Genomic DNA, 26,769 nt, shown 5'->3' with positions numbered 1-26,769 from the left:
ATGAGACTTTGGACTTTGTAACTTTGAGTTAATGCTGAAATGAGTTAAGACTCATGCTGGCAAGGCATGATTGTATTTTGCAATGTGAGAAGGACAAGAGATTCGTGGGGTCAGGGACAGAATAATATGGTTTGTCTCTATATCCCTATCAAAACCCATGTGGAATTATACTCCCTAACGTTAGAGGTGGACCTAGGTGGAAAAAGATTTAGTCATAAAATGGTGCAGGTAGATCTTTCACGAATGATAAGGCACCATCCCCTTGATGCTGTCCTCCTGACAGTGAGTGAGTTTTCATGTGATCTGGTTGTTTAACAGGCTGTGGAACCTCTTTCCTCACTCTGTCTTCCTCCTACTCCTGCCATAGGAGACAGCTCATTGTCCCTTGGCCTTCTGGTATAATTAGGAGGCTCCCTGACTCCTCCCAGAAACAAAAGACACTATGCTTCCTTCACAGCCTGCAGAACCCTGAGTCAATGAAACCTCTTTTACTTAGGATAATACAGAAAATTAGAACTGCAGAGAGGAGCTGCGAAATGTCTTCAAGGCCTTTTTCCATTTGTCTTGGCCATTAGCACAGGGCTTCTTTGTATGCAAATTTCTGAAGTCTTCTTGAATGTTCCCCCTTAAATCGGGTTTTGTGTTATTACTACATAGCCAACCTGCTATAGAGAGACCTGAAAAAGTAGAAGCAGGTTCAGAAGTGGGTAACAAAGATTGGGAGGGTTTGGAGGGATTGGAAAATGACAAAAAGATGAGGGCCTGGTGGGAGTGATTTAATCACGGATGGGAGGCAGGTGGGGTGGAAGGAAAAAGGTGGGCAGGGTGGGGAGGAGTAGGCTGGCTGTAGGGTGGTGGAAGGGTGGGGTGTAGTGGGAGTGAGGAGTTGCCTGCTGCAGAGGCATAGCCTCATGGACAACTGCTACTAGGGCAGTGCACCTGTGGCTTTGCAAGTTTTAGCCCCCACGGCTGCTCTCATGAACTGGGCTACTGTTGAGTGCCTGTAGCTTTTCCACAGTGGGGGTGCAAGCTGTTGGTGGGTCTATGAATCTGGCTCTGCCTCTGCAGCAGGCTTCTGCCTGGAAACAGCGGGAGGTGGAGGTGGGGGTTGCGGGGGGCAGATCCTTCACCAGTGGTTAAGCACCATCTTCTTGATGCTGACCTTGTGATACTGAGTTCTCATGAGATCTGGTTGTGTAATTGGGTGGGCATGTCTTTCCTCTCTCAGTCTTGCTTCTACAGCTGCCATACGAAGCATTTCCTTGCCCCTTGGCCTTCTGGTATGATTGGGAGGCTTCCTGAGTCCTCCCAGAAGCAGAAGCCACTATGCTTCCCTTACAGCCTGCAGAACCGTGAGCCAATTACACCTCTTTTCTTTATGATTGTACGCAAAATTAGTGCTGTGAAGTGGAGCTATGAAATGCCTTCAAGGCCTTTTCCCCATTGTGTCGGCAACCAGTACTCAGCTTCTTTTCATGAAGATATCTGAAGCCTTTGGGAATTTTCCACTGAAAATGGACTTTTCTTCATTTACCACATTACCAGGCTGTGAAAAAGATATCTGAGAATGTAGAAGCAGGTTCAGAAGTGGGTAAAAGAGAGAGGTCGGGAGAGTTGGGAACACTCAGAAGACAGCATGATGAGGAAGACTTTGGACCACTGAAAATAATTGTTAAATACTTGTGATCAGAAAGCTGACAGAAAGATGGACAGTGTAGGCCAGAATTAAAAGGTCTCAGATGAAAATGAGGAACATCTTGTGAACAGGAGCCAAGGTTGCATTTGATTGGCCTTAGCCCTGGAGATCTCTGAAACTATGAACATGGGGGTGACGATTTAGGATGTATTTGGTGGAATGAGCATCTAGGCAGCATAGCTCAAGAGGTGTCCTCTCTACGTCCAACAGCCTGTGTTCTTATGTGTGACCTAAGAAATGACCTCAAATTGCAACTTCTATTTAAATGAGAAGTGGAGCTCAAAAATTTGAAAAATTTGCAGCCTAGCCAAGTGGTCAAAAAGGAAAGCTGATTTTCAGGGGGAAAATTCAAGAGCACTTAAAGTATTTGCATAAAAAAAGAGCCCAGTGCAAATAGCCAAGACTATGGGGAAAAGGCCTTGAAGGCATTTCAGAGACCTTTGCAGCAGCCCTTGCTGTCACAGGCCCTGGGGATGAGGAAAGGATTGTTTCCTGGGCCAGCTCCATGGCCTGGCTGCTGTGTGCATTCTCAGGACACTGCTGCCTGCATCCCTGCCGCTCCAGCTCCAGCCATGGCTGAAAGATGCACAGGTACAGCTTGGGTCACTGCTTCAGAGGTGTCTCCAAGCCTTGATGGCTTCCACATAGTGTTAAGCCAGGAGATGCACAGAGCAAGAGACTAGAGGCTTGGGAGCCTCTGTCTAGACTCCAGAGGATGTACAGAAAAGCCTGGGTGTCCAGGCAGAAGCCTTTCCAAGAGGCAGAGCCTCATGGGAAACCTTTACTGGGGCAGGAAATAAGGGACGTATCAGGTTGAAGCCCTCACACAGGGAGGCACCATCCTTCAAACCCCAGATTCATAGACCCTCCAACAGCTTGCCCCCTCAATGTGGGAAAGCTACAGACACTCAACACCAGCCCCATCCATGAGGGCAGCTGCGGGGACTGATCACTGCAAACCCACAGGTGGAGATCTGCCCAAAGCCTTTGGAGCCCAGCCCTCACACTCCTGTGCCATGGATGTGGGACAAGGATACCAAGAGGATGATTTTGGAGCTGTAGGATTGAATGACTGGCCTACTGGGTTTTGGACATTCATGTATCCTGTGAGTCCCATCGATGTTTTGTTTTTGTTTCTGGCAATTTTTCTTCTGTTGGCTGGGAATGCTTACCCATTGCCTGTACAATCATTGTACCTTGGAAGTAGTTAACTTGCTTTATAATTCAGAGACTCATGGGCAGAAGGGACTGTACCGTTGTCTCAGATGAAACTTTGGGCTGTACACATTTGAGTAAATGCTGGAATGAGTTAAGATTTGGGGGACTGTAGGAGAGGCATCATTGTATTTTCCAATGTGAGAAAGACAGATTTGCAGGGGCAGGGACAGAATAATATGATTTGGCTCTGTGTCCCACTGATGTGGAATTGTAATGGGAAATGTTAAAGGTGGGGGCAGGTGGAAGGTGATTTAATCATGGTGGAGAGTGGAGTTTGGAAGGTGGGGATGGTGGGGCGAATTGGGGGAAATTATGGCGGGGTTGGGGGTGAAAGGCAGGGGTGGGGGGCAGATCCTTCACAAATGGTTAAACACTGTCTCCTTAATACTGTCCTTGTGATAGTTCTCTTCATGATTTTGTGGCTGTGAGATTGAATGAATACTGTTCTGCTGGGTTTTGGATGTGCTTGGGCCTGTGGTCCCATTTGTGTTATTTTCTGGGAAATTTCTTCCCTTTGGATTAAGACAGCTTACCCAATACCTGTGTCATCATTGTACCTTTAAAGAAATGAGCTCCATTTTAACTTCAGGGACTCATAGGCATAAGAGACTGTAGCCTTGTCTCGGATGAGACTTTGAACTTTTTATACTTGAGTTAATGCTGGAATGAGTTAAGGATTTTGGAAACTGTTGAAAAGGCATGATTTTATTTTACCCTGTGAGAAGGACATGAGATTTGGAAGGGTCAAGTTCGGAATGCTATGGTTTGGCTTTTTTTCCCTAGAAAAGCACATGTAGAAGTGTAATTCTGAATTGTGGAGGTGAAGCCTAGTGGGAGGTGATTTAATCCTGGATGGGAGGAGGGTGGGAGTGTAAGGAAAAAGGGGTAGGGAGAGTGGGGAGGAGTAGGCTGGCCATAGGATGGTGCGTAGTAGGAAGGGGGAGTAGCCTGCTGCAGAGGCAGAGGCAGAGGCTCATGGAAAACCTCTACTAGGACAGTGCACCTGTGGCTTTGCAGACTTTAGCCCCGTGGCTGCTCTCATGGGCTGGGCTGTTGTTTAGTGCCTGTACCTTTTCCATACTGAGGGTGTGAGCTGTTGTTGGGTCTGTGAATCTGGGGTCTGGAGGATGGTGGCCTCCTGCATAGGGGCTCCAAGCCCATATTTTCCTTCTGCACTGCCCGAGTAGAGGTTTTCCAAGAGGCTCTGCCTCTGCAGCAGGCTTCTGCCTGGAAACAGTGGGGGGTGGAAGTGTGTTGGGGGGTGGATCCTTCACCAATGCTTAAGCACCATCTTCTTGGTGCTGACCTTGTGATACTGAGTTCTCATGAGATCTGGTTGCATAACAGGGTGTGACACCTCTTTCCTCTCTCTGTCTTGCTCCTACTCTGGCCATATGCAACATTTTACGGCTGCTTGTCCTTCTGGTATAATTGAGAGGCTTCCTGAGTCCTCCCATAAGCAGAAGTTACTATGCTTTCTTTACAGCCTACTGCAGAACTATGAGCCAATTAAACCCCTTTTTGTTATGATCATACAGAAAATTAGTACTGCGAATTGAAGCTATGAAATGTCTTCAATGACTTTTCCCCATCACATTGGCTATTAATACTGGTCTTTTTAATGCAAATATCTGAAGCCTTCTTGAAGTTTGCCCCTGAAAATGGACTTTTTTTCCTTCTACATTGCCAGGCTGTGACAAAGATAGCTGAAAATGTAAAAGCAGGTTCAGAAGTGGCTAACAGCCAGAGATCGGAGAGTTTGGAAGAGTTGCAAGAAGACAGGAAGATGAAGGAAAGTTTGGACCATTGTAGAGACTTGTTAAATACTTGTGATTAAAATGCTGACAGAAGGAGGGACAGTGAAGGCCAGGCTTCTGAGGTCTCATATGAAAATGAGGAACTTACTGGGAAGAGGAGCCAAGGTTACTTTTGTTTTGCTGTAACGAAGAACGTGGCTGCAGGGTGACCTTGCTCTGGAGATCTGTGAAACTTTAAACTTGAGGTTGATGATTCAGGGTGTATCTGGTGGAATGAACATCTAGGCAGCAAATCTCAAGACGTGTCCTCTCTGTGTCAAACAGCCTGTGCCCTTGTGTGTGACTGAGGAAATGACCTCAAGTTGTAACTTGTATTTAAATGACAAGCAGAGCTCAAAAGTTTGGAACATTTGCAGCCTGGCCAAGTGGTCAAAACAAAAGCTGATTTTCAGGGGGAAAATTCATGATGGCTTCAAAAATTTGAATCAAATGAAGGCCAGTGCTAATAGCCAAGGCAATGGGGGAGAAAGCCTTGGAGGCATTTCAGAGATGTTTGCAGTAGTCCTTGCTGTCACAGGCCCTGGGACCTAGGAGAGAAGAATGGTTTCCTGGGCCATCCCCATGGCCCTGCTGTTGTGTGCACCCTCAGGATACTGCTGCCTGCATCCCTGCAGCCCCAGCTCCTGCTCCAGCCTTGTCTCAAAGATGCACATGTACAGCTTGGGACACCGCTTCAGAAGGTGCAAGCTATAAGCCTTGGTGGCTTCCACATAGTGTTAAGCCAGTGGGTGCACAGAGCACTAGTTCAGAGGCTTGAGATCCTCCATATATATTTTGGAAGATGTATGAAAGTGCCTGGGTGTCCAGACAGAAGGCTGCCAAAAAGGCAGAGCCTCATGGGAAACCTCTACTAGGGCAGTGCAGAAGGAAAATATGGGGTTGGAGCCCCCACACTGGAGGCCACCATTATGCAGACCCCAGATTCATAGACCCACCAAGAGTTTGCACCCTCCATGGGTTAAAAACCCCAGGCACTCAACACCAGCACAGCCCATGAGGGCAGCTGCATGGGCTGAACACTGCAAAGCCACAGGTGCAGAGCTGCCCATGGCCTTGGGAGCCCAGCCCTCACGCCCTTGTGCCCTGGATGTGGGACAAGGATTTAAAAAGGATGACTTTTGAGCTGTGGGTTTGAATAACTGGCCTGCTGGGTTTTGGACTTTTCATGGAGCCTGTAAGTCCCATTTGTGTTTTGTTCTCTCAGGCAAAAATCTTCCTTTTGGCTTGGAACTCTAAATGCCTGGACAATCACTGTACCTTGGAAGTAGTTAACTTGTTTGTATTTCAGAGGCTCAGGGACAGAAGAGACTGCCTTGTCTCAGATGAGACTTTGGGCTTTGGACATTTGAGTAAATGCTGGAATGAGTTAAGACCTTGTGGGACTGTAGATAAGGCATCATTGTATTTTGCAAAGTGAGAAGTACATGAGATTGGGGGAGGCAGGGACACAATAAGATTTGGCTGTGTGTCCCTACAGAAACTCATGTGGAATTATAATCGGAAATGTTAAAAGTGGGGCCAGGTGGAAGGTGATTTAATCATGGATGGCAGTGGGGGTTGGAAGGTGGGGATTGGGGAGGATGGGGGGATTATGGTGGGGGTGAGGGGTGAAAGGTGGGTGTTGGGGAGGATCCCTCACAAATGGTTAAACACTATCTCCTTAATGCTTTCCTCATGATGGTGAGTTCTCACGATGATTCTGGAGCTGTAAGATTAAATGGATACTGTCCCGCTTGGTTTTGGACTTGCACTGGGCCTGTGATCCCATTTGTGTTACTTTCCTGAAAAATCTCTTCCCTTTGGATTGAGAAAATTTACCCAATGCCTGTATCATCATCATATCTTGAAAAAAAGAACTCCCTTTTAAATTCAGGGACTCATAGGCAAAAGGGACTGTAGACTTTTCTCAGATGAGATGTTGAACCTTTTACATTTGTGTTAATGCTGGAATGAGTTAAGGCTTTTGGCGACTTTTGAATAGGCAAGATTGTATTTTACTCATTGAGAAGGATATGATATTCGGGGGATCAGGGTCAGAATAATATGGTTTGGCTGTGTGTCTCTACCAAAACACATGGGAAATTGTAATTCCAAATGTTGCAGGTGTGGCCTGGTGGGAGGTGATTTATTCCTGTACTTGAGAGGGCTGGAGTTGGAAGTAAAAAGAAGTGGGTAAGGTCGGAGGAGTAGGTTGGCTGTAGGGTGGTGTGAGGGTGGTGGGTAGTAGGAAGGGGGAGTAGCCTGCTACAGAGGCAGAGCTCATGGAAAACCTCTACTAGGGCAGTGCACCTGTGGCTTTGTAGGCTTTAGCCCCCATGGCTGCTCTCATGGACTGGGCTGGTGTTGAGTGCCTGTAGCTTTTCCATACTGAGGGTGGGAGCTTTTGGTGGGTCTATGACTCTAGGGTCTGGAGGATGGTGGTATCCCGCATGGGGGCTCCAAGCCCATATTTTCCTTCTGCACTGCCCTAGTAGAGGTTTTCCAAGAGGCTCTGCCTCTGCCTCAGGCTTCTGCTTGGAAACACTGAGGGGTGGATGTGGGGTATTGGGTGGATCCTTCACCAATAGTTAAGCACCATCTTCTTGATGCTGATCTCCTGATACTGAGTTCTCGTGAGATCTGGTTGTATAACAGGATGTGGCATCTTTTCTCTGACTTGCTTCTACTCCTGGAATATGAAACATTTCATTGCTGCTTGGCCTTCTGGTATAAATAGGAGGCTTCCTGAGTCCTCCTAAAAGCAGAAACCACTTTGCTTTCCTTACAGCCTCCAGAACTGTGAGTCAATTCAACCTCTTTTCTTTATGTACATTCAGAAAATCAATGCTGTGAAGTGAAGCTACGAAATTCCTTCAAGGCCTTTTCCCCAATCTTTTGGCTGTTAGCACTGGGCTTCTTTGATGCTAATATCTGAAGCCTTCTTGAAGTTTTCCCCTGGTAATGGACTTTTCTTCTTTTATCACATTGCCAGGCTGCAACAAAGATAGCTGAAAATGTAGAAGCAGGTTCAGAATTCGGCAATGGCCAGAGGTTAGAGCGTTTGGAGAGCTTGGCAGAAGACAGGAAGATGAGGGAAAGTTTGGACCATTGTAATGACTTGTTAGTTGTGATTAAAAGGCTGACAGAAGGATGGACAGTGAAGGCCAGGCTTAGAAGGTCTCAAATGAAAATGAGAAACTTACTGGGAACAGGGGCCAAGGTTTTGTTGTTTTGCCTTAGCAAAGAATTTGGCTGCACAGTGTCCCTGCTCTGGAGATCTGGGAAACTTTGAACTTCAGGGTGAAGATTTAGGGTCTATCTGGTGGAATGAACTTCTAAGCAGCAAAGCTCAAGAGTTGTCCTACCTACATCAAACAGCCTGTGGTATTATGTGTGACCAAAGAAATGACCTTAAGTTGAAACTTATATTTAAATGAGAAGCAGAGCTTAATCCTTTGGAAAATTTGCAACCTGGTAAAGTGGTCAAAAAGAAAAGCTGAATTTCAGGGAGAACATTCCAGAAGACTTTGGATATTTGCATAAAAAAGGAGCCCAGTGCTAATAATTCGAGACAATGGGAAAAAAGGCCTTGAAGGCATTTCAAAGACCTTTGTAGCAACCCTTGTCACTGGCCCTGGGGCTTAGGAAAAAAGAATGCTTTTTCTGGGCCAGCCCTATGGCCCCACTGCTATGTGCAGCCTCAGGACACTGCTGCGTGTACCCCTACACCTTCATCTCCAGCTCCAGCCATGGCTGAAAGATGCACAGGTACAGCTTCTGTCACTGCTTCAGCAGTGCAAGCTCCAAGCCTTGGGGGCTTCCACATAGTGTTAATCCAGCAGGTGCACACAGCACAAAACTGGAGGCTTCAGAGCCTTTGTCTAGACTCCAGAGCATGTATGGGAAAGCCTGGGTGTCCAGGCAGAAGCTTTTCCAACAGGCAGAGCCTCATGGTAAACCTCTACTCAGACATTGCAGAACCAGCATATAGGGTTGGAGCCCCCATAGAAGGAGGTGCTATTTTCCAGACCCCAGATTCATAGACCCACCAACAGCTTGCACCCTTAGTGTTGAAAAGCTATTGGCACTCAACAGCAGCCCAGCAATTGGGGGCAACTTTGGGGAAAGACCCTGTCATGCCACAGGTGCTGAGCTGCCCAAAGCCTTGGGAGCCCAGCCATCTCACCACCCTGTGCTCTGGATGTGAGATGTAGTTTCAGAAAAGATTGTTTAGAGCTGTAGGATAGAATGAATGGCCTGCTAGGTTTTTGACTTGCATGGAGTCTGTAAGTCCCATCTGTGTTTTGCGCTTCTTTCTGGCAAATTTCTTCTTTTTGTCTGGGAATGCTTACCCAATGCCTGGACAAGAATTGTACCTTGGAAGTAGTTAACTTGCTTTGTATTTCAGAGGCTCAGGGATAGAAGGGACTGTAGCCTTGTCTCAGATGAGACTTTAGGCTTTGGATATTTGAGTAAATGCTGGAATGAGTTAAGACTTTGGGGGACTGTAGAGAAGGCATCATTGTATCTTGCAGTGTGAGAAGGACATGAGATTTGGGGGTCAGGGGATTTGGAGTCGCACTCTGTCACCCAGGCTGGAGTGCAGTGGCACGATCTAGGCTCACTGCAAGCTCCGCCTCCAAGGTTCATGCCATTCTCCTGCCTCAGCCTCCCGAATAGCTGGGACTACAGGCGCCCACTGCCACACCTGTCTAATTTTTTGTATTTTTAATAGAGACAGGATTTCACCGTGTTAGCCAGGATGATCTCAATCTCCTGACCTCATGTTCTGCCTGCCTCGGCCTCCCAAAGTGCTGGGATTACAGGCGTGAGCCACCGCACCTGGCCAAACCTTTTTCTTTATAAATTACCCAGTCTCAGGTATGTTTTTATGAGCATCATGAAAACAGACTAATACAAGATCCTTTGGAATTGTCTGAGTTCCTAATTTGTTTGGATATTAACTTCTTATCAGATGTATAGTGTGTAAATATTTTCTCCCATTCTTTAGGTTGTCTTTTAATTGTATTGATTGTCTCCTTTGCTGTGCTGAAGCTTTTAGTTTGATTTACTCCCATTTGTCTATTTTTGCTTTTGTTGTCTATACTTTTGGTATCAAATCTGAAAATTTATTACCAATACCAGTATCAAGGAGCTTTTCTCCGATATTTATGTCTAAGAGTCTTACAATATTGGTCCTATGTTGAGGTCTTTCATCCATTTTGAGACAATTTTTGTATGTAGGGTGAGATAAGGGTTCAGTTTCATTCCTCTGCATGTGGATATCCGGTTCTCCCAACACCATTTAATAAAGAGACTAAACTTTTATCATTGTGTAGTCTTGGCACCAATGCTGAAGATCAATTGATTGTAAAGGCATGGATTTATTTCTTTCTGTGCTCTCTATTCTGTTCCCTTGGCCTACAGTCTGTTTTTATGCCGGTACCATACTATTTTGATTACTATAGCCTTATAATTTAGTTTGGAATAAGGTAATGTGATGCTTCCACTTTTGTTTTTTCTGCTGAAGGATGTTTTGACTGTTTGGGGTCTTTTGTGGTTGCATACAAATTTTATAATTGCTTTTTTCCATTTCTTTGAAAAATTTCAACCCCATTGAAATTTTGATAGGGGTTGCATTATATCTATAGATCACACTGAGTAATAGGGATATGTATCTTCTTCAAATTCTTTCATCAGTGTTTTATAGTTTTTGGTGTATACAAATTTTACTATCTTATTTAAATTTATTCCTAAGTAGTTAATTTTTTGATGCTATTGTAAATGACACTGTATTCTTTCAGACAGACTCTCACTCTGTCGCTCAGGCTGGAGTGCACTGGCGTGATCTTGGCTCACTGCAAGCTCTGCCTCCCCGGTTTACGCCAATCTCCTGCCTCAGCCTCCCGACTACAGGTGCCCACCACCATGCCCGGCTAATTTTTTTGTATTTTTAGTAGAGATGGGGTTTCACCGTGTTAGCCAGGATGGTCTCAATCTCTTGACCTTGTGATCTGCCCACCTCAGCCTCCGAAAGTGCTGGGATTACAGGCGTGAGCCACTGCACCCGGCCCGAGATTGTTTTGTTAATTTCTTTCTGGGATACTTCACTGTTAGTATATAAAAATGTAACAGGTATTTTTAATGTTAATTATGTGTTCTGCAAATTTGCTTGTTTCTTAATTTTAACAGTTTTTAATTCGAGACTTTAGAATTTTCTCTATATAAGATCATGTCATCTTCAAATAGAGACACTTTCACTTCTTTTCCAATTTGGATGCCTTTTATTTCTTTTTCTCACCTAATTGCTCTGGCTAGGACTTACAGACTTTTTCAGAAACCCCCCAAAATAATCTAAGGGAGTCCATTGTCACTAGACCTGCTTTATAAGAAATCCTAAAGGGAGTTCTTCAAACTGAAATGCAATAAGACTAATTCGCATCATGAAACCATATGTAGTTATAAAAAGTCACTGGTAAAAGTAACTATACAGTCAAATTCAAAATATTCCTAATACTGTAATGATGGAGTATAATCACTTTAACTTTTCAAAGGTTAAAAGACAAAAAATATTACAAATAAATATAACTACAAAATAAACAAAGAAATAAACGCTGACATCAAAAAAACATAAAAAGTGGAGGGGAGTAAAGTGTAGGGTTTTGTATATGATTGAAGTTAAGTTGTTATCAACTTAGACTATTATAACTACAATCATACATTTCTTAATGTGGATATTTTCTGAATAATGCCTCATTATGCAATTTTGTCATGGTGTGAATATCATAGAGTATATTTACATAAAATTAGATAATACCACCTATTACACACCCAGGCTATATGGTATAACCTATTGCTTCCAGGCTACAAACCTGTACAGCATTGTACTATACTGAATGCTGTAGGCAACTGTAATACAATGATAAGCATTTGTGTATCCAAATGTATCTAAACATATAAAAGATACAATAAAAATGTTACAACCTTTTGGGGCCACCATTGTATATGTGGCCCATCATTGACCAAAACATCCTTATGTGGCACATGATAGCATACAATGTTTTATGTAAGCCTCATGATAATCACAAAGACAAAACATGTAATAGATACACAAATGAGAATTTTACCACATGTTTAAAAAAGAATTAATACAAAGACACAGCAAAGAATCAAAGTATACCACTACAGAAAATAATCAAAGTAATAAAATCATGCACAGCAAGAGAGAAATACAAGAACAAAAAAACTACAAAATGCCTATCAATAGTTACTTTAAATATCAGTGGACCAAATTAGAAAAGACACAGAGTAGCTGAATGGACAGTAAAACAAGAACCAAATATATGCCGCCTATAAGAGACTCACTTCACCTTTAGAGACACACATAGACTGAAAGGAAAGACAGGGAACAAAAAAAAAGAAAGAGTAGCTATTCTTACAACAAACAAAATAGACTTTAAGTCAAAAACTGTAACAAGAGAGAAAGAAAGTCATTATAGAATGATACAAGGGTCAATTCATCAAGAGGATATAATTACTACAAATATATAATATTCTCCCAACTTTGGAGCACCTAATTATATAAAGCAAATATTAACAAATCTGAAGAGAGAAGTGACAACAATAATACAGTAACAGTAGGGGACTTCCATATCCCACTTTCAACAATGGATTGATCACTCAAACAGATAATCAATAAAGAAACAGATGACTTGAACTACACTATAGATCAAATGGACCAGACATATACAGGACATTACTTTCCAAAACAGCAAAATACACATTCTTCTTGAGCATACACAGTACATTCTCCTACACAGGTCATATATTGGGCCAGAAAACAAGTCTTGGCAAATTTAAGAAGATTGAAATCTTACCAAGTATTCTTTTTGACTACAGTGACATAAAACTGAAAATTAAAAACAGGAGAAAACTTAGAAAAGTGACAAATATGTGGAAATCAACCAACACACTCCTGAACAACCAATAGATCAAAGAAAACATCAAAAAAGAAATAAAATATCTTGAGACAAACTAAAATGAAAGCACAACATACTAAAACTTATAAGATGAAGCAAAAGCAATTCTAACAGAGAAGTTTATACAGGTAAGTGCTAAATGAAGAAAAAATATCTCAAATAAACAATAAACCTCAAATAAATAGAAAAGAAAAAAAAAGAAGCCCAAAATTACAAGAAGGAAGGAAATAACAAAGATCATAGCAGAAATAAGTGAAATAGACTGGAAAAACAATAGAAAAGATCAATGAAACGAAAAGCTGATTTTTTGAAAAGATAATGGCTGGGCGCGGTGGCTCATGCCTGTAATGCCAGCACTTTGGGAGGCCAAGGCGGGCAGATCATGAGGTCAGAGATCAAGACCATCCTGGCTAACATGGTGAAACCCCGTCTCTACTAAATATACAAAAAATTAGCGGAGCGGAGTGGCATGCTCCTGTAGTCCCAGCTACTCAGGAGGCTGAGGCAGGGGAATGGCATGAGCCCGGAAGGCAGAGCTTGCAGTGAGCGGAGATTGCGCCACTGCACTCCAGCCTGGGAGACAGAGCGAGACTCCGTCTCAAAAAAATAAAATAAAATAAAATAAAAATAATAAAAATTGACCAACCTTTTACTAGGCTAAGAAAAAAGAGAGAAGCCTCAAATAAATAAAATTAGAACAAAAAAGCAGATATTGAAATTGGTACCATAGAAATACAAAGGATAATAATAGTCTACTCTAAACAACTATGTGTCAACAAATTGTTTAACTTAGAAGAAATAGAGAAATTTCTAGAAACATACATCCACTAAGACTGAAACATGAAGAAATAGAAAATCAACACAAATAATAAGTAAAAATATTGAGTCAGTGGTCAAAAAGCTCCTGAAAAAGAAAAATCCAAGACCAGATAGCTTAGTGGAGAATTCTAGCAAATGTTTAAAGAAGAATTAATACCATTTCTTCATAAACTCTTCCAAAAGTTGAAGAGGAGGCAACACAAACATTTTTTATGAGGCCAGCATTACACTGATAAAGACAGAAAAGGACACCACAAGGATGACAGATATTTTTAAGGTGCAAATGATGTATTCTTGGATTTGAAAATACAGGATTTGTTTGTACAAAGATTTGTGTGTGGATAGGTGGATGTGTATTGGTGTGTGCATGCATACATATACAAGCTTACCTTGTTTTATTGCACTTCACTTTATTATGCTTCTCGGATATTGCATTTTTTACAGGTTGAAGGTTTCTGGCAACCCTGCATCAAGCAAGTCTACCAGCGCCACTTTTCTGGTAGCATGTGCTTATTTTGTATCTCTGTGTTACATTTTTGTAATTCTTGCAATATTTCAAATGTTTTGTTATTATTATATCTGTTATGGTGATCTGTGATCAGTGATCATTGATATTACTATTGTCATTGTTTTGGGGCATCACAAACCATGCTCCAAAAGACAATGAGCCTAATTGATACATATGTGTGTTCGAATGGTTCCATCGATCTGCCCTTCCTCCATCTCCCCAACTCCTCAGGTCTCCCTGTTTTCTGAGACACAGTAATATTGAAATTAGGCCAATTAATAACTCTACACAGGCCTCTATGTGTTCAAGTGAAAGTAAGAGTCACACATCTCTTCTTTTAAATCAAAAGTGAGAAATGATTAAGGTGAGTGAGGAAGGCATGTTAAAAGCTGAGACAGGCCAAAAGCTAGGCTTCCTGCACCTAACAGTTAGCCAAACTGTGCATGAAAAGAAAAAGTTCTTGAAGGAAATTAAAAGTATTACTCCAATGAACACATGAGTGGTATGAAAATGAAACAGACTTACCGCTGATATGGAGAAGGTTTGAGTGGTTTGGATAGAAGATCAAACCAACCACAACATTTCCTTCAGCCAAACCCTAATCGAGAGCAAGGCCCTAACTCTCCTAAATTCTCTGAAGGCTGAGAGAGGTTGGGAAGCTACAGAAAAAAAGTTTGAAGCTAGCAGAGATTGGTTCATGAGGTTTAAGGAAAGAAGTCTTCTCCATAAGATAAAAGTGCAAGCAAGGAAAAGCAGCAAGTGCTGATGTAGAAGCTGCAGCAAGTGCTGATGTAGAAGCTGCAAGTCATCCATAAGATCAGCTAAGATAAGCAACAAAGGTGGCTACACTAAACAAGTTTTTACTGCAGATAAAACAGCCTTATATTGGAAGAGGATGTCATCCAGGACTTTCACAGCCAGGTAGCAAAATAAATGCCTGGCTTCAAAGCTTCAAAGAACAGGATGACTCTTTTGTTAGGGGCTTAAGCTGAAGCCAAAGCTCATCTACCATTCTGAAAATTCTAGGGCCCTTAAGAACTATGCTACATCTACTCTGCCTGTGCTCTATAAATGGGACAAAGCCTGAATGACAGCACATCTGTTTACTACATGAATATTTTAAGCTCACATCTGAGAACTACTGCTTTAAAAAAAGATCTCTTTCAAAGTATTATTGTTCATTGACAATTTACCTGGTCACTCAAGAGCTCTGATGGAGAACTAGAAGAAAATTAAAGCTGTTTGCATGCCTGCTAATACAACACCCATTCTGCAGCCCATGGATCAATGAGGAATTTAGACTTTCAAGGCTGATTATCTGAGAAATACATTTCATAAGGCTGTAGCCACCATGTATAGTAGTTCCTTCGATAGATCTGGGCAAAGTAAGTTGAAAACCTTCTAGAAAGGTTTCACCATTCTAGAAGCATTTGCAATTCATGGGAGGAGGTTAAAATTAAGAACATTTGTGATTCATGGGAGGAGGTCAAAATATCAACATTAAAAGTAATTTGGAAGAAGTTGATTCCAATCCTCGTGGATGACTTTGAGGGTTCAAGACTTCAGTGCAAGAAGTAACTGCAGATGTGGTGGAAATAGCAAGAGAACTAAGATTAAAAAATGTGAAGAGAACTTAAGATGTGGCTGAATTGCTGAAATCTCATGACAAAATTTTAACAAATGAGAACTTGGATGAGCAAAGAAAGTGGTTTCTTGAGATGGAAACTACTCCAGGTGTAGATGCTGTGAACCTTGTTGAAATGACAACAGAGTATTTAGAAAATTGCATAAACTTAGTGGATAAAGCAGTGGCAGGGTTTGAGAGGATTGTCTCCGATTTGAAGGAAGCTCTACTGTGGGTAAAGTGCTATCAAACAGCATTGCATGCTACAGAGGAATCTTGAAAGAAATAGTCAATTGATGTAGCAAACTTCTTTGTCTTATTTTAAGAAATTGCCACAGCCACCTCACCTCCAGCAGCTTCCACCATGATGAGTCAGCAGCCACAACACTGAGGCAAGGCCACCGACCAGCAAAAAGATCATGACGTTAAAGGCTCAGGTGATCCATAGCATTTTTAAACGGTAAAATAATTTTTGACTAAGGTATGTACATTGACTTTTTTAGACATAATGGTATTGCCCACTTAATAGACTACAGTATAGTATAGACCTAAGTTTTATATGCACTGAGAAACCAACAATTCTGTGTGATTTGCTTTATTGCCATATTTGTTTTATTGCAGAACCGGCCACCAGAATCTTCCCTTCCCCTACAACGCCCTTCACCCAAGCCACCTGCATTTTCCCCTCACCCATCATACCCCACCCCCATTGTCTGGCCTGCCCTCCACCTCCTCCAAAAGCCTTCATTGCTCCCCCACTGCTGGACTGCATTCTGACTCCGTCTCAACGTGACTCAATGGCACTTCCGTTGGGCACTGCCCTAAAGAGCTCATCTCCACAGCGGCCTGAAACCAAACCCACAGTATCTCTGAGGTATGCCTATATAGCAGTCCCATAAGTTATCATGCACTTTAAGCATTACCACGTCGAGAACTGTAAATGCTATACATTTACAGAAATACCACTTGAAGGTTTAACTATTTATAATTTTTTTTTTTTTTTTTTTTGTGCTCAGACACTTCTTTATTTATTTTTTGAGATGGAGTCTTGCTCTGTCACCCAGGCTGGAGTGCAGTGGCACGATCTCGGCTCACTGCAAGCTCCGCCTCCTGGGTTGACACCATTCTCCTGCCTCAGCCTCCCAAGCAGCTGGGACTATAGGTGCCCGCCACCATGCCCGGCTAATTTTTTGTATTTTTAGTAGAGATGGGGTTTCACCGTGTTAGCCAGGATGGTCTCGATCTCCTGACCTCGTGATCTGCCCGCCTTGGCCTCCCAAAGTGCTGAGATTACAGGCATGAGCCACCGTGCCCAGCCTCAAACACTTCTTGAATGAATGAATGAAGGTCCAGACCAGTACTCCACTTGGCATGCTCACCAGCCCATTTGCATCCGAATCACCTGAGATGCTTGTTTAAAACGCAGGTTCTTTTTTTTTTTTTTTTTAGTATTTGTTATTATTATTATTATACTTTAGGTTCTATGGTACATGTGCGCAATGTGCAGGTAAGTTACATAAGTATACATGTACCATGCTGGTTAGAATTACACATTTTGAATATTAATTGTTTTAATGGGGGGGAGGGGCCAAGATGGTTGAGTAGAAACAGCTCTACTTACTCTGCAGCCCCCACTGAGACAAACATAAACAGCAAGTGAATTCTGCATTTCTAACTGAGGCATCCAGATTCCCTCATTGGGACTGACTAGGCAGTTGGTGTGACCCATGGAGAGCAAGGAAAAGCAGAGCTGGGTGACAGTTCACCCAAGAGCTGCACAGGGCAAAGGGACCTCCCTCCTCCAGCCAAGGGAGGCAGTGAGGGATTGTGCTACCCGCCCGGGGAACTATGCTTTTCCCACAGATTTTTGCAAATCCCAGATCAGGTAATCCCCTTGTGAGTCCACACCACCAGGGCCTTGGGTCCCAAGCACAAAGCTGTGCAGACCCATAGCAGGGGCTCCAGCTGGCACCCACTTGGGCAGGTACTGAGCTGTAGAAGTTTCTGCATACTCTGGCGGCTCGCAGAAATCCAGTGAAGCAGGAGATCCATCAACTCCCATGAGAAGGGGGCTGAAGCCAGGGAGCCAAGCAGACCCACTCCCACAGAACCCCACAAGCTAAGACCCACTGGCATGGAATCCCCACTGGCCAGCACAGCACCTGGAGTCTGCCTAAGAAGACCAAGTTCCTGGGGGGAAGGGTGACCGCCATTACCGCGGGTCTAGTCGCTGGTTTTCCCTGGGCAGCGACTAGACCCGCAGACTGGGTGGTTTGCACTGGGCAGAATTCCCCACAGTGCAGTACAGAGGCTGTGGCAGATATACCATTATTGTATATCCAAAGGAATATAAATCATTCTATTACAAAGATACATGCACATGTTTGTTTATTGCAGCACTGTTCCCAATAGCAAAGACATGGAATCAACCCAAATGTCCACCAATGATAGACTGGATAAAGAAAATGTGGTACATATACACCATGGAATACTATGCAGCCATAAAAAGGAATGAGATCAAGTCCTTTGCAGGGACATGGATGAAGCTGGAAGCCATTATCCTCAGCAAACTAACACAGGAACAGAAAACCAAACACCACATGTTCTCACTAACAAGTGGGAGCTGAACAATGAGAACATATGGACACAGGGAGGGGAACAACACACCCTGGCACCTGTCAGGGGAGGGCCGGTGGTAGGGAGAGCATCAGGAAAAATAGCTAATGCGTGCTGGGTTTAGTACCTAAGTGATGGGTTGATAGGTGCAGCAAACCACCATGGTACACATTTGCCTATGTAAGAAAACTGCATGTCCTGCACATGTATCCCGAAACTTAAAATAAATACATATGTACATAAATAAAATTTTAAAAGATAAAAAAAGTCTTAATTGTATATGGGTAGGTCCCTTTGATTGAAAGTGAGATAGAAATAATTTTTTAAAACTTACTATTCAAAATTTGCAAAACTAAATAAGAGTAAAAGAAATTTACATTTTGTCCCTGGATTGATACAAGACAAAAACATTGTGTGGGAAAGCTGGAGTTGAGGATGAATGAGATTCTGAGAATAAAAATCCCTGGTACATAGCCAAAATTTCAGAACTTCAGATTTTCAAGGGCTATAAAATAGGTAACCTCAAGCCACCGTCTCCAAAAGATAAAAGGAACCAGGTAATATCTATGTTCCAGGAAGAAAGAATAGAAAATTGGCTACCACTGACAAAACTTAGTGGGAAGGAGGGATCTGGAAGGTGGGATGGTGGAGGGATCCCCAGCTTGGGGGGTGGGGAGGGGCTGTGCTTCAGTCTACCCCTCCCCCTGCCCCCTCCCTCCTCCTCCCCTCCCCCTCCTGCTGGGCCTCCGGCTCCCTCTGTGCCTCCCCCTCCCTCTGCCCCTCCCCTCCCACTGCCTCTCCCCAACAAGGGAGCCCTTTGTGATGTCAAGGCCCCAGCTCTGTGACGCAGGCCTGGGCCCCAGTCCCTAGTCTCCACCCGGATGCCCAGAGCTCAGTTGCTTGAAAGCAACGCGCCTATTCACATGGAGAATCTTCCCTTTCCTTTAAGATTACTTAGCGCCTCATCGCTAAACGCCCCCAGCTCCACACCATGGGTGCTGGATATCTTCCTCACCTTGGTGTTTGCCCTGGGGTTCTTCTTCCTGTTACTCCCCTACTTCTCTTACGTCCGTTGTGACGACCCACCCTCACCATCGCCTGGGAAGAGAAAGGTAAGGAGCCCTCAGGCCGGACCCACAGAGCTTGACTCTCTCCTTTCTTTTTATTATTGGTTCCACTTTTCCAAATCCAGTGGAGAGCCTTCTATGATGGGAAGTCTCAGAAGAGACCAGAACATCATCCTTCCAGGGAGAGGCAGGGCAGCCAGGGGTTGGTAGGGGTAGATAGTGTACTGGGATTTCCATCCCAAGCTCTCAGTCCATCTGTCGGGGAGCACAGGAGGCATCAAGGCAAAATCAAACCAGTGGACTCAGCACCAGTACCAGTCATGAGCTGAGTAGGGAGGTCTCTGTCCGAGACCAGGCCCTGAGCCATGGCTCATCAGCCCCTTTCTGGGGCAGGTGGCTCAGGGCCCATCCTCCTCTGTGTGGGGTGATCTGGGGCCTGTGCTGGGCCCCCAAGGGCCTCCCACCAGGGCCTGGTGTCTCCTCTGGTCTCCTGGGAAGCAGAATCCTACCTGACAGCTCAGCAGTGCCTGCGGGCCTGAGCCTGGGTGTTCCTGGAGCGGAGGAACAGGGACTGAAGGCGTCCGTGGTGGACCTCATATTGAAAATCCCTCTCTCTCTCTCTCTCTCTCTGTGTGTGTGTGTGTGTGTGTGTGTGTGTGTGTGTGTGTTATTTTTACTTCATTTATTTTATTTTATTTTATTTTTTGAGATGGAGTCTCGCTCTGTGGCGCAGGTTGGAGTGAAATGGAGCGATATCGGCTCATTGCAACCTCTGCTTCCCGAATTCAAGCGATTCTCCTGTCTTAGCGTCCTGAATAGCTGGGGATTACAGGCGCCCACCACCATGCCCGCCTAATTTTTGTATTTTTAGTAGAGACGGGGTTTCACCATGGCCAGGCTGGTCTCAAACTCCTGACCTCAGGTATCAACCACCTTGACCTCCCAAAGTGCTTGGATTATAGGTGTGAGCCACCGCGCCCGGCCCCCTCTTGCTGTTTTTCTAAGAAGAAAAGCAGTTTATCATCCATTTAAACATGAGTGGGAGGAAGCACACAGAGCTCCCTGAGCAAGACAGAGAGAGCTATGCGGTTCCTGAGTGCAGCGTGCTGCGGCTGGGCTGGGGCGGAGAGGGAGAGCCGGTCCTAGCTTCTCGCCCTTTCTTGTCTCCCAGTGTCATCTTGTCTTTCCACGTCATCTTGTCTCTCCACGTCATCTTGTCTCCCCACGTCATCGTGTCTCCTATTGTCCAGTAGGGCGGAGGGGGAGGCCCAGAGGCAGGATGAAAAACCACAGTCTGAGAGGTAAGGCTCTGCCAGAGCACACTAGAGTGAATTTGATCTCATCTGTCCCAGAGGGAACTGACTCTGAAGAAGTCAGTTGAAGAAGCCTGAGGTGGGGGTTCCTAGGAAGGAAATCAGAACCCCGGGTCCTTCTCAGATTCCATGCCGGAATGAAGCCATGGTGGGCCAGGGACTGGGCGTTACCCAGCAGGGGGCAGTGTGTGTGTCCTGGGGAGACCAATGCCTGCCTGGATGCGGAGGGGGGTGAGGGGGCCTCCCGCTCCCTGGGAGTAGCTGTTCAACTCTGCTAAGGCTGATTCCTCTTTGAGACCACCCCAGTCCTTTCTCCCCACAGGGCAGTTGTGAGGACTGTGGGGGTGGGAGGGGGGGCTCCGTGTGTGGAAGCCCTTTGTGAATGAAAAAGCCCTGTCCTCCATGCCTTGCTATTACTGTCGGGGCCATGTGGCTTTGGACACAGATGGGTGGGTTCCAGGGTCTAATTCCCCATGGTCTTCCCTAAAGAAACAGCCACTCAGCCTCCTGTGAGATCCCAGGCCCCTCCCTCACTGCCCTAACCCAGTCTCTTGATTTCCAGCTTGTAGAGAGTGCCCGAGAGGCCTGGAAGAGACTTGTGACCTGCTTTCACAACTGCAGAGGTGAGGCACTTCCCCTTCCCTGCATCCTTCCTACCAGGGCTGGGATGCCACCCCAGGGCCATAGGCAGCCTGGAGCTGACCTGGGATGGGGAGACCAGGGGGACAGAGGATGGAAGGGGTAACAGGAGAATTGGGCGGTCAGGGTGTGGGGTGGTGGAGGGGCTGTGGCCCGAGCGCCCACTCTGCCCTCCGGCCCCACCTGCTCCTGGCTGCAGCTCGTGCTTCCTGTCTCCTGCAGCCTCCTGGGGCCACACCTTCACAAAGGTGACTTTGGTCAGCTCTCCGGTCCAGACCCCCCAGGTGAGGTGGGCAAAAGAGCACCTGATGGAGCCTCCCGGTCCTCTCATGAGCCTATGGAAGATGCTGCTCCCATTCTCTCCCCGTTAGCTTCCCCGGATCCTCGAGCCAAGCATCCTCAGGATCTGGCCTCCACCCCATCACCAGGCCCAATGACCACCTCAGTCTCCTCCCTAAGTGCCTCCCAGCCACCAGAACCTTCGCTTCCCCTAGAACGCCCCTCACCCGAGCCACCTGCAATTTTCCCTCACCCACCACACACCCCTGATCCTTTGGCCTGCTCTCCGCCTCCTCCAAAAGGCTTCACTGCTCCTCCCCTGCGGGACTCCACACTCATAACTCCATCTCACTGTGACTCAGTGGCACTTCCACCGGGCACCGTCCCTCAAAGCTTGTCTACACATGAGGATTTGGCGGCTTCTGTCCCAGCCATCTCAGGCCTTGGCAGCTCAAACAGTCATGTTTCTGCCTCCTCCTGGTGGCAGGAGACTACCAGAACCTGGTGCGCCCTCAACTCGTCAGTCCAGCAAGATCATCTTTCCCGCCACCCACCAGAGACCTGTCAGATGGAAGCTGGTAACCCATTTTTGCTCAGCTCTGATGGCCAGAATGTCGTGGGGATACAAGTCACAGAAACAGCCAAGGTCAACATTTGGGAAGAAAAAGAAAATGATGGATCATTTACAAACCAAATGACCCCAGAAAAGCACTTAAATTCTTTGGGGAATTTGGTTAAATCATTGGATGCTGAGCAGGACACCACAACCCCAAAACCCTTCTGGAACATGGGAGAGAACTCGAAACAGCTGCCCGGACCTCAGAAGCTCTCAGATCCTAGGCTCTTGCAGGAAAGTTTTCAGAAGAATTATAGCCAGCTTTTCTGGGGCCTCCCCTCTCTGCACAGCGAGTCCCTGGTGGCTAATGCCTGGGTAACTGACATGTCTTATACTTTACGGTCTCCTCCTTTCTTGTTCAATGAAATGTCCAATGTCTGCCCAATTCAAAGGCAGACTACAATGTCCCCACTGCTTTTCCAGGCCCAGCCCCTGTCCCATCTGGGGCCCAAGTCCCAACCCTTTATTTCATCCACACCCCAATTCCAGCCCACACCTGTGGCTCAGGCCGATGGTCAGGCCCATCTTCCATCCTCTTTCCCAGTCCTATCTCCTGCTTTTCCATCCCCGATTAGGAACATTGGAATAGCTTGCCCTGCATTGCAGAATAAAGTGCAAGCTCTCTCCCTACCTGAAACTCAGCACCCTGAATGGCCTTTGTTGAGGAAACAACTAGAAGATAGGTTGGCTTTACCCTCTAGGGTCCAAAAATCTCAGGACGTCTTTAGTGTCTCCACTCCTAACCTTCCCCAGGAAAGCTTGAAATCCATTCTGCCTGAGAACTTTCCAATCAGTCCTGAACTCCGAAGACAACTGGAGCAACACATAAAAAAGTGGATCATCCAACATGAGGGCAACCTGGGAAGGATCCAAGAGTCTCTGCATCTGATGCACCTTCGAGACGAATCACCAGGGACAAGTCAGGCCAAGGGCAAACCCAGGCCCTGGCAGTCCTCCAGGTCCACAGGTGAAAGCAGCAAGGAGGCACAGAAGGTGAAGTTCCAGCTAGAGAGGGACCTGTGCCCACATCTGGGGCAAGTTCTGGGTGAGACCCCACAAAATCTATCCAGGGGCATGGAAAGCTTCCCAGGGAAGGTTCTGGGGGTGACTTCTGAGGAGTCAGAAAGGAACTTGAGGAAGCCCTTGAGGAGTGACTTGGGAAGTGACTTATTAAGATGCACAGAGAAGACTCATATAGAAAACATCCTGAAAGCCCACATGGGCAGGAAGTTGGGCCAGACCAACGAGGGCTTGATCCCCGTAAGTGTGCGTCGATCCTGGCTTGCTGTCGACCAGGCTTTTCCCATTTCCGACACCCACGTGAAAACCAGCAATCTAGCGGCCCCGAAAAGTGGGAAAGCCTGTGTGAACACGGCCAAGGTGCTTTCCTTCCTCGAGCCGTGTACTCAGCAGGTGCTGGGAGCCCATATTGTGAAGTTTTGGGCCAAACACAGGTGGGGTCTACCCCTCAGGGTCCTCAAGCCCATTCACTGCTTTAAACTGGAAAAGGTTTCATCATTGTCCCTTACACAGCTTGCCGGTCCCTCCTCAGCCACCTGTGAATCTGGGGCTGGCTCAGAAGTTGAGGTGGCCACATTCCTTAGAAAGCCACCAATGGCAAGTCTGAGAAAGCAGGTGCTGACTGAAGCATCTGTTCACATGCCAGAGAGTCTTCTGGCCTTCTCACCTGCGTGTAAGCAGTTCCAGAGGGCCCCGCGAGGAATCCCATCTTGGAATGATCAGGGGCCCTTGAAGGCTCCTCCAGCTGGACAGGAGGGCAGGAGGCCATCTAAGCCCCTCACATACAGCTTCACAGGCAGCACACAGCAGAGCAGGAGCTTAGGAGCCCAATCTTCAAAGGCTGGAGAGACAAGGGAGGCAGTGCCACAATGCAGAGTCCCCTTGGAAACCTGTATGCTGGCAAACCTCCAAGGCACAAGTGAGGATGTGCATGGTTTCGAGGCTCCAGGGACCAGCAAAAGCTCTCTACTCCCTGGAGTGTCTGTCTCCCAAGATCCAAGAAAGCTGTGTCTTATGGAGGAGGTTGTTAGTGAATTTGAGCCTGGAAAGGCCACAAAGTCAAAGACCCAGCCTCAAGTTTGTGCCGCTGTTGCGCTTCTTCCAGATGGGCAAGCATCTGTTGTGCCCTATGCTTCAGAGAATTTGGCTTCTCAAGTGCCCCAGGCCCATCTCCAGAGCATGCCCACTGGGAACATGCAGGCTTCCCAGGAGCTACGTGACCTCATGGCAGCCAGAAGGAGCAACCTGGGGCACAAGGAGCCCAGGAAGCAAAACTGTCAAGGCTCATGCAAGATCCAAAGGCCAATGTTTCCCCCTACTCACAAGAGTGAGAACTCTAGGAAGCCCAACTTAGAAAAACATGAAGAAAGGCTTGAAGGATTGAGGACTCCTCAACTTACCCCAGTCAGGAAAACAGAAGACACCCATCAGGATGAAGGCGTCCAGCTGCTGCCATCAAAAAGCCACTTTGGAGAAAACATCAAGCAATTTTTTCAGTGGATTTTTTCAAAGAAAACAAGCAAGCCAGCACCAGTCACTGCTGAGAGCCAAAAAACAATAAAAAACAGATCATGTGTGTACAGCAGCAGTGCTGAAGCTCAGGGTCTCATGACAGCAGTTGGACAAATGCTGGAGGAGAAAATGTCACTTTGCCATGCGCGCCATGCCTCGAAGGTAAATCAGCACAAACAGGAGTTTCAAGTCCCAGTCTGTGGGTTTCCCTGCAACCACAGGCGCCTCTTCTACTCAGAACACGGCAGAATACTGAGCTATGCAGCCAGCAGTCAACAAGCCACTCTCAAGAGCCAGGGTTGTCCAAACAGAGGCAGGCAAATCAGAGATCAACAGCTCCTGAAAAGTGTCCGGTGCAACAATGAGCAATGGGGCCTGCGACATCCCCAACTCTTGCACCCCAAGAAAGCTGTATCCCCAGTCAGTCCCCCTAAGCACTGGCCGAAGACATCCGGTGCCTCTAGCCACCATCACCACTGTCCAAGGCACTGTCTTCTTTGGGAAGGTATCTGATTTGGTCAGTCACAAATTCTTTTTTAGCCTTCCCTGGAGTAAAACAAGTCCCCAAGAAAAAATTCACTCTATGTAGAGAAAAAATATTTTCTCTCATGTTAGTACATGCAGAACATTTAATATTCCACAATATATATGGTTTTTTATTCATAAGAGGGTGATGGCTTTTATTTGTGCCGTGCTTCGTGTGGGCTTGGTTTCCAGAAGCGACAGGACATGGAGGGATGTTGACAGTGGTGCTGTAAGCTCACCTTCTTCCTGGGTTCCTTCACTGAACCTTACGTTTCCATAATATCATCTTTACACAATCAAAAAGAAATTCTATAAACAAGATGAGAAAAACCTATGAAGGTCCCACTCTGAAATAAGGTTCAATCCATCTTTCCACTACTTACTCTACCTCAAACTTCATGCAGCTGTAGGGAGAAGGTTTGCAGAGATGTCACAGGACTGCACATCTCCATGCAGGCTCCAGGAAGTGCCACAGCCCAGTAGCTTCATGTGTCTCAAAATAGTGGAAGTTTGGGTGCGAAAGTGCTGGGCCCTGAGTTCAGAAGTGGGAGAAGTCTTGACCCTGGGTATTCTGGTGGAGAATAGATAATGTCTGCCCCTGGGAAGCCCCTTCTCTCTCTGACAAAGGCTGGGATAGAGATGGGCCCTCTTAGCTCAGCCAACATGCAAAGCACAGAGTCCCCATCCCACTGCCTCTCCCTTTCTCACACTCTGGAGTGGCGGTGGGGACAGAACTTCCAGCTCTGTGCATGTGTAGGTGGGGGCTGGGGGGTCAGGGGGGCGGCCTTCATGGAGGCTGCTGAGGGCCGTGAACTCCCCTGCCCCAGATGAGTGAATGACCCTGCTCCTGGGTCACCAGCCTTTGTCTATCTCACCTACATGTCTCTCAGCTTCAGAGAAGTAGTTCTGGGTGAATGGAGTAGGGTATGCCTGTGTGTGCAGAGGCTTCTGATGGTGGGACTCTGTAGAGCTATAGGGGATGCAGACAGAGAACTGAAAAGGAGGCAAAGTGGTATGTGTGAGGGAGCCATAAGTGGTGCCATGACCCAGGAGACTCTGACATTCCAACCCCTTAGACAGGCCTAGAGGGGCCTAGTGTCTCATCCTGGCCCCACCCCAGGGTCTGTCTCTGCTCCAGCTCCCAGATCACAGACCCCTAGAAAAACCACATTTACCCCCAACACAGAGGGCCATATTGGTGAGAAGGCAAAGTGAATAAGGAAGATGAATTTCTTAACATCTGTGATAAGCTTGCACATAATAATCTATTGAACTTTTTTTTTTTTTTTTTTTGAGACAGAGTTTCACTCTTTTGCCCGGGCTGGAGTGAAATAGTGTGATCTCGGCTCACTGCAAACTCCGGTTCCCGGGTTCAAGCCATTCTTCTGCCTCAGCCTCCCGAGTGGGAATAGGCACCCACCACCATGCCTGACTAATTTTTATATTTTTAGTAGAGACGCGGTTTTGCTATGTTGGCCAGGCTGGTCTCGAACTCCTGGCCTCAGGTGATCTACCGGCCTCAGCTTCCCAAAGAGCTAGGAT

The 26,769-nt window shown here is 46.0% G+C and overlaps 2 protein-coding genes across 2 annotated transcripts in view; both read left to right on the top strand.

Annotated features, from left to right (window-relative positions):
• LOC129044580 (ankyrin repeat domain-containing protein 18A-like) overlaps positions 1 to 18,509 on the top strand; it is a 73,437-nt gene extending 54,928 nt beyond the window's left edge. Inside the window, exons 21-23 of the mRNA XM_063650444.1 lie at positions 15,967 to 16,077; positions 16,262 to 16,514; positions 18,038 to 18,509. The gene's annotated coding sequence lies outside the window, so the exon portion shown is untranslated. The remainder of the gene's footprint in view (positions 1 to 15,966; positions 16,078 to 16,261; positions 16,515 to 18,037) is intronic.
• Positions 18,510 to 19,043: 534 nt separating this feature from the next.
• On the top strand, positions 19,044 to 25,361 carry LOC129044577 (spermatogenesis-associated protein 31A6-like). Its single transcript, XM_054502582.2, has 4 exons — positions 19,044 to 19,368; positions 20,495 to 20,624; positions 21,199 to 21,259; positions 21,498 to 25,361. The coding sequence occupies exons 1-4, from the start codon at positions 19,138 to 19,140 to the stop codon at positions 25,213 to 25,215; spliced, it is 4,140 nt and encodes a 1,379-aa protein (XP_054358557.1). The 5' UTR covers positions 19,044 to 19,137; the 3' UTR covers positions 25,216 to 25,361.
• The last annotated feature ends 1,408 nt before the right edge of the window (positions 25,362 to 26,769 follow it).

This window comes from Pongo pygmaeus, chromosome 13 (assembly GCF_028885625.2).
Source record: "Pongo pygmaeus isolate AG05252 chromosome 13, NHGRI_mPonPyg2-v2.0_pri, whole genome shotgun sequence".
Lineage (NCBI taxonomy): Eukaryota > Metazoa > Chordata > Mammalia > Primates > Hominidae > Pongo > Pongo pygmaeus.
This window is presented reverse-complemented; position numbering and strand designations above follow the sequence as displayed.

What these genes read in the sequence shown, in the direction of transcription:
- LOC129044577 (XM_054502582.2), top strand. Translation starts at nt 19,138, where the DNA reads ATGCCCAGAGCTCAGTTGCTTGAAAGCAACGCGCCTATTCACATGGAG. An exon ending in CATCGCCTGGGAAGAGAAAG is followed by an intron (nt 19,369 to 20,494) that starts GTAAGGAGCCCT and finishes CTTGTCTCCCAG; the next exon opens with TGTCATCTTGTCTTTCCACG. An exon ending in GAAAAACCACAGTCTGAGAG is followed by an intron (nt 20,625 to 21,198) that starts GTAAGGCTCTGC and finishes CTTGATTTCCAG; the next exon opens with CTTGTAGAGAGTGCCCGAGA.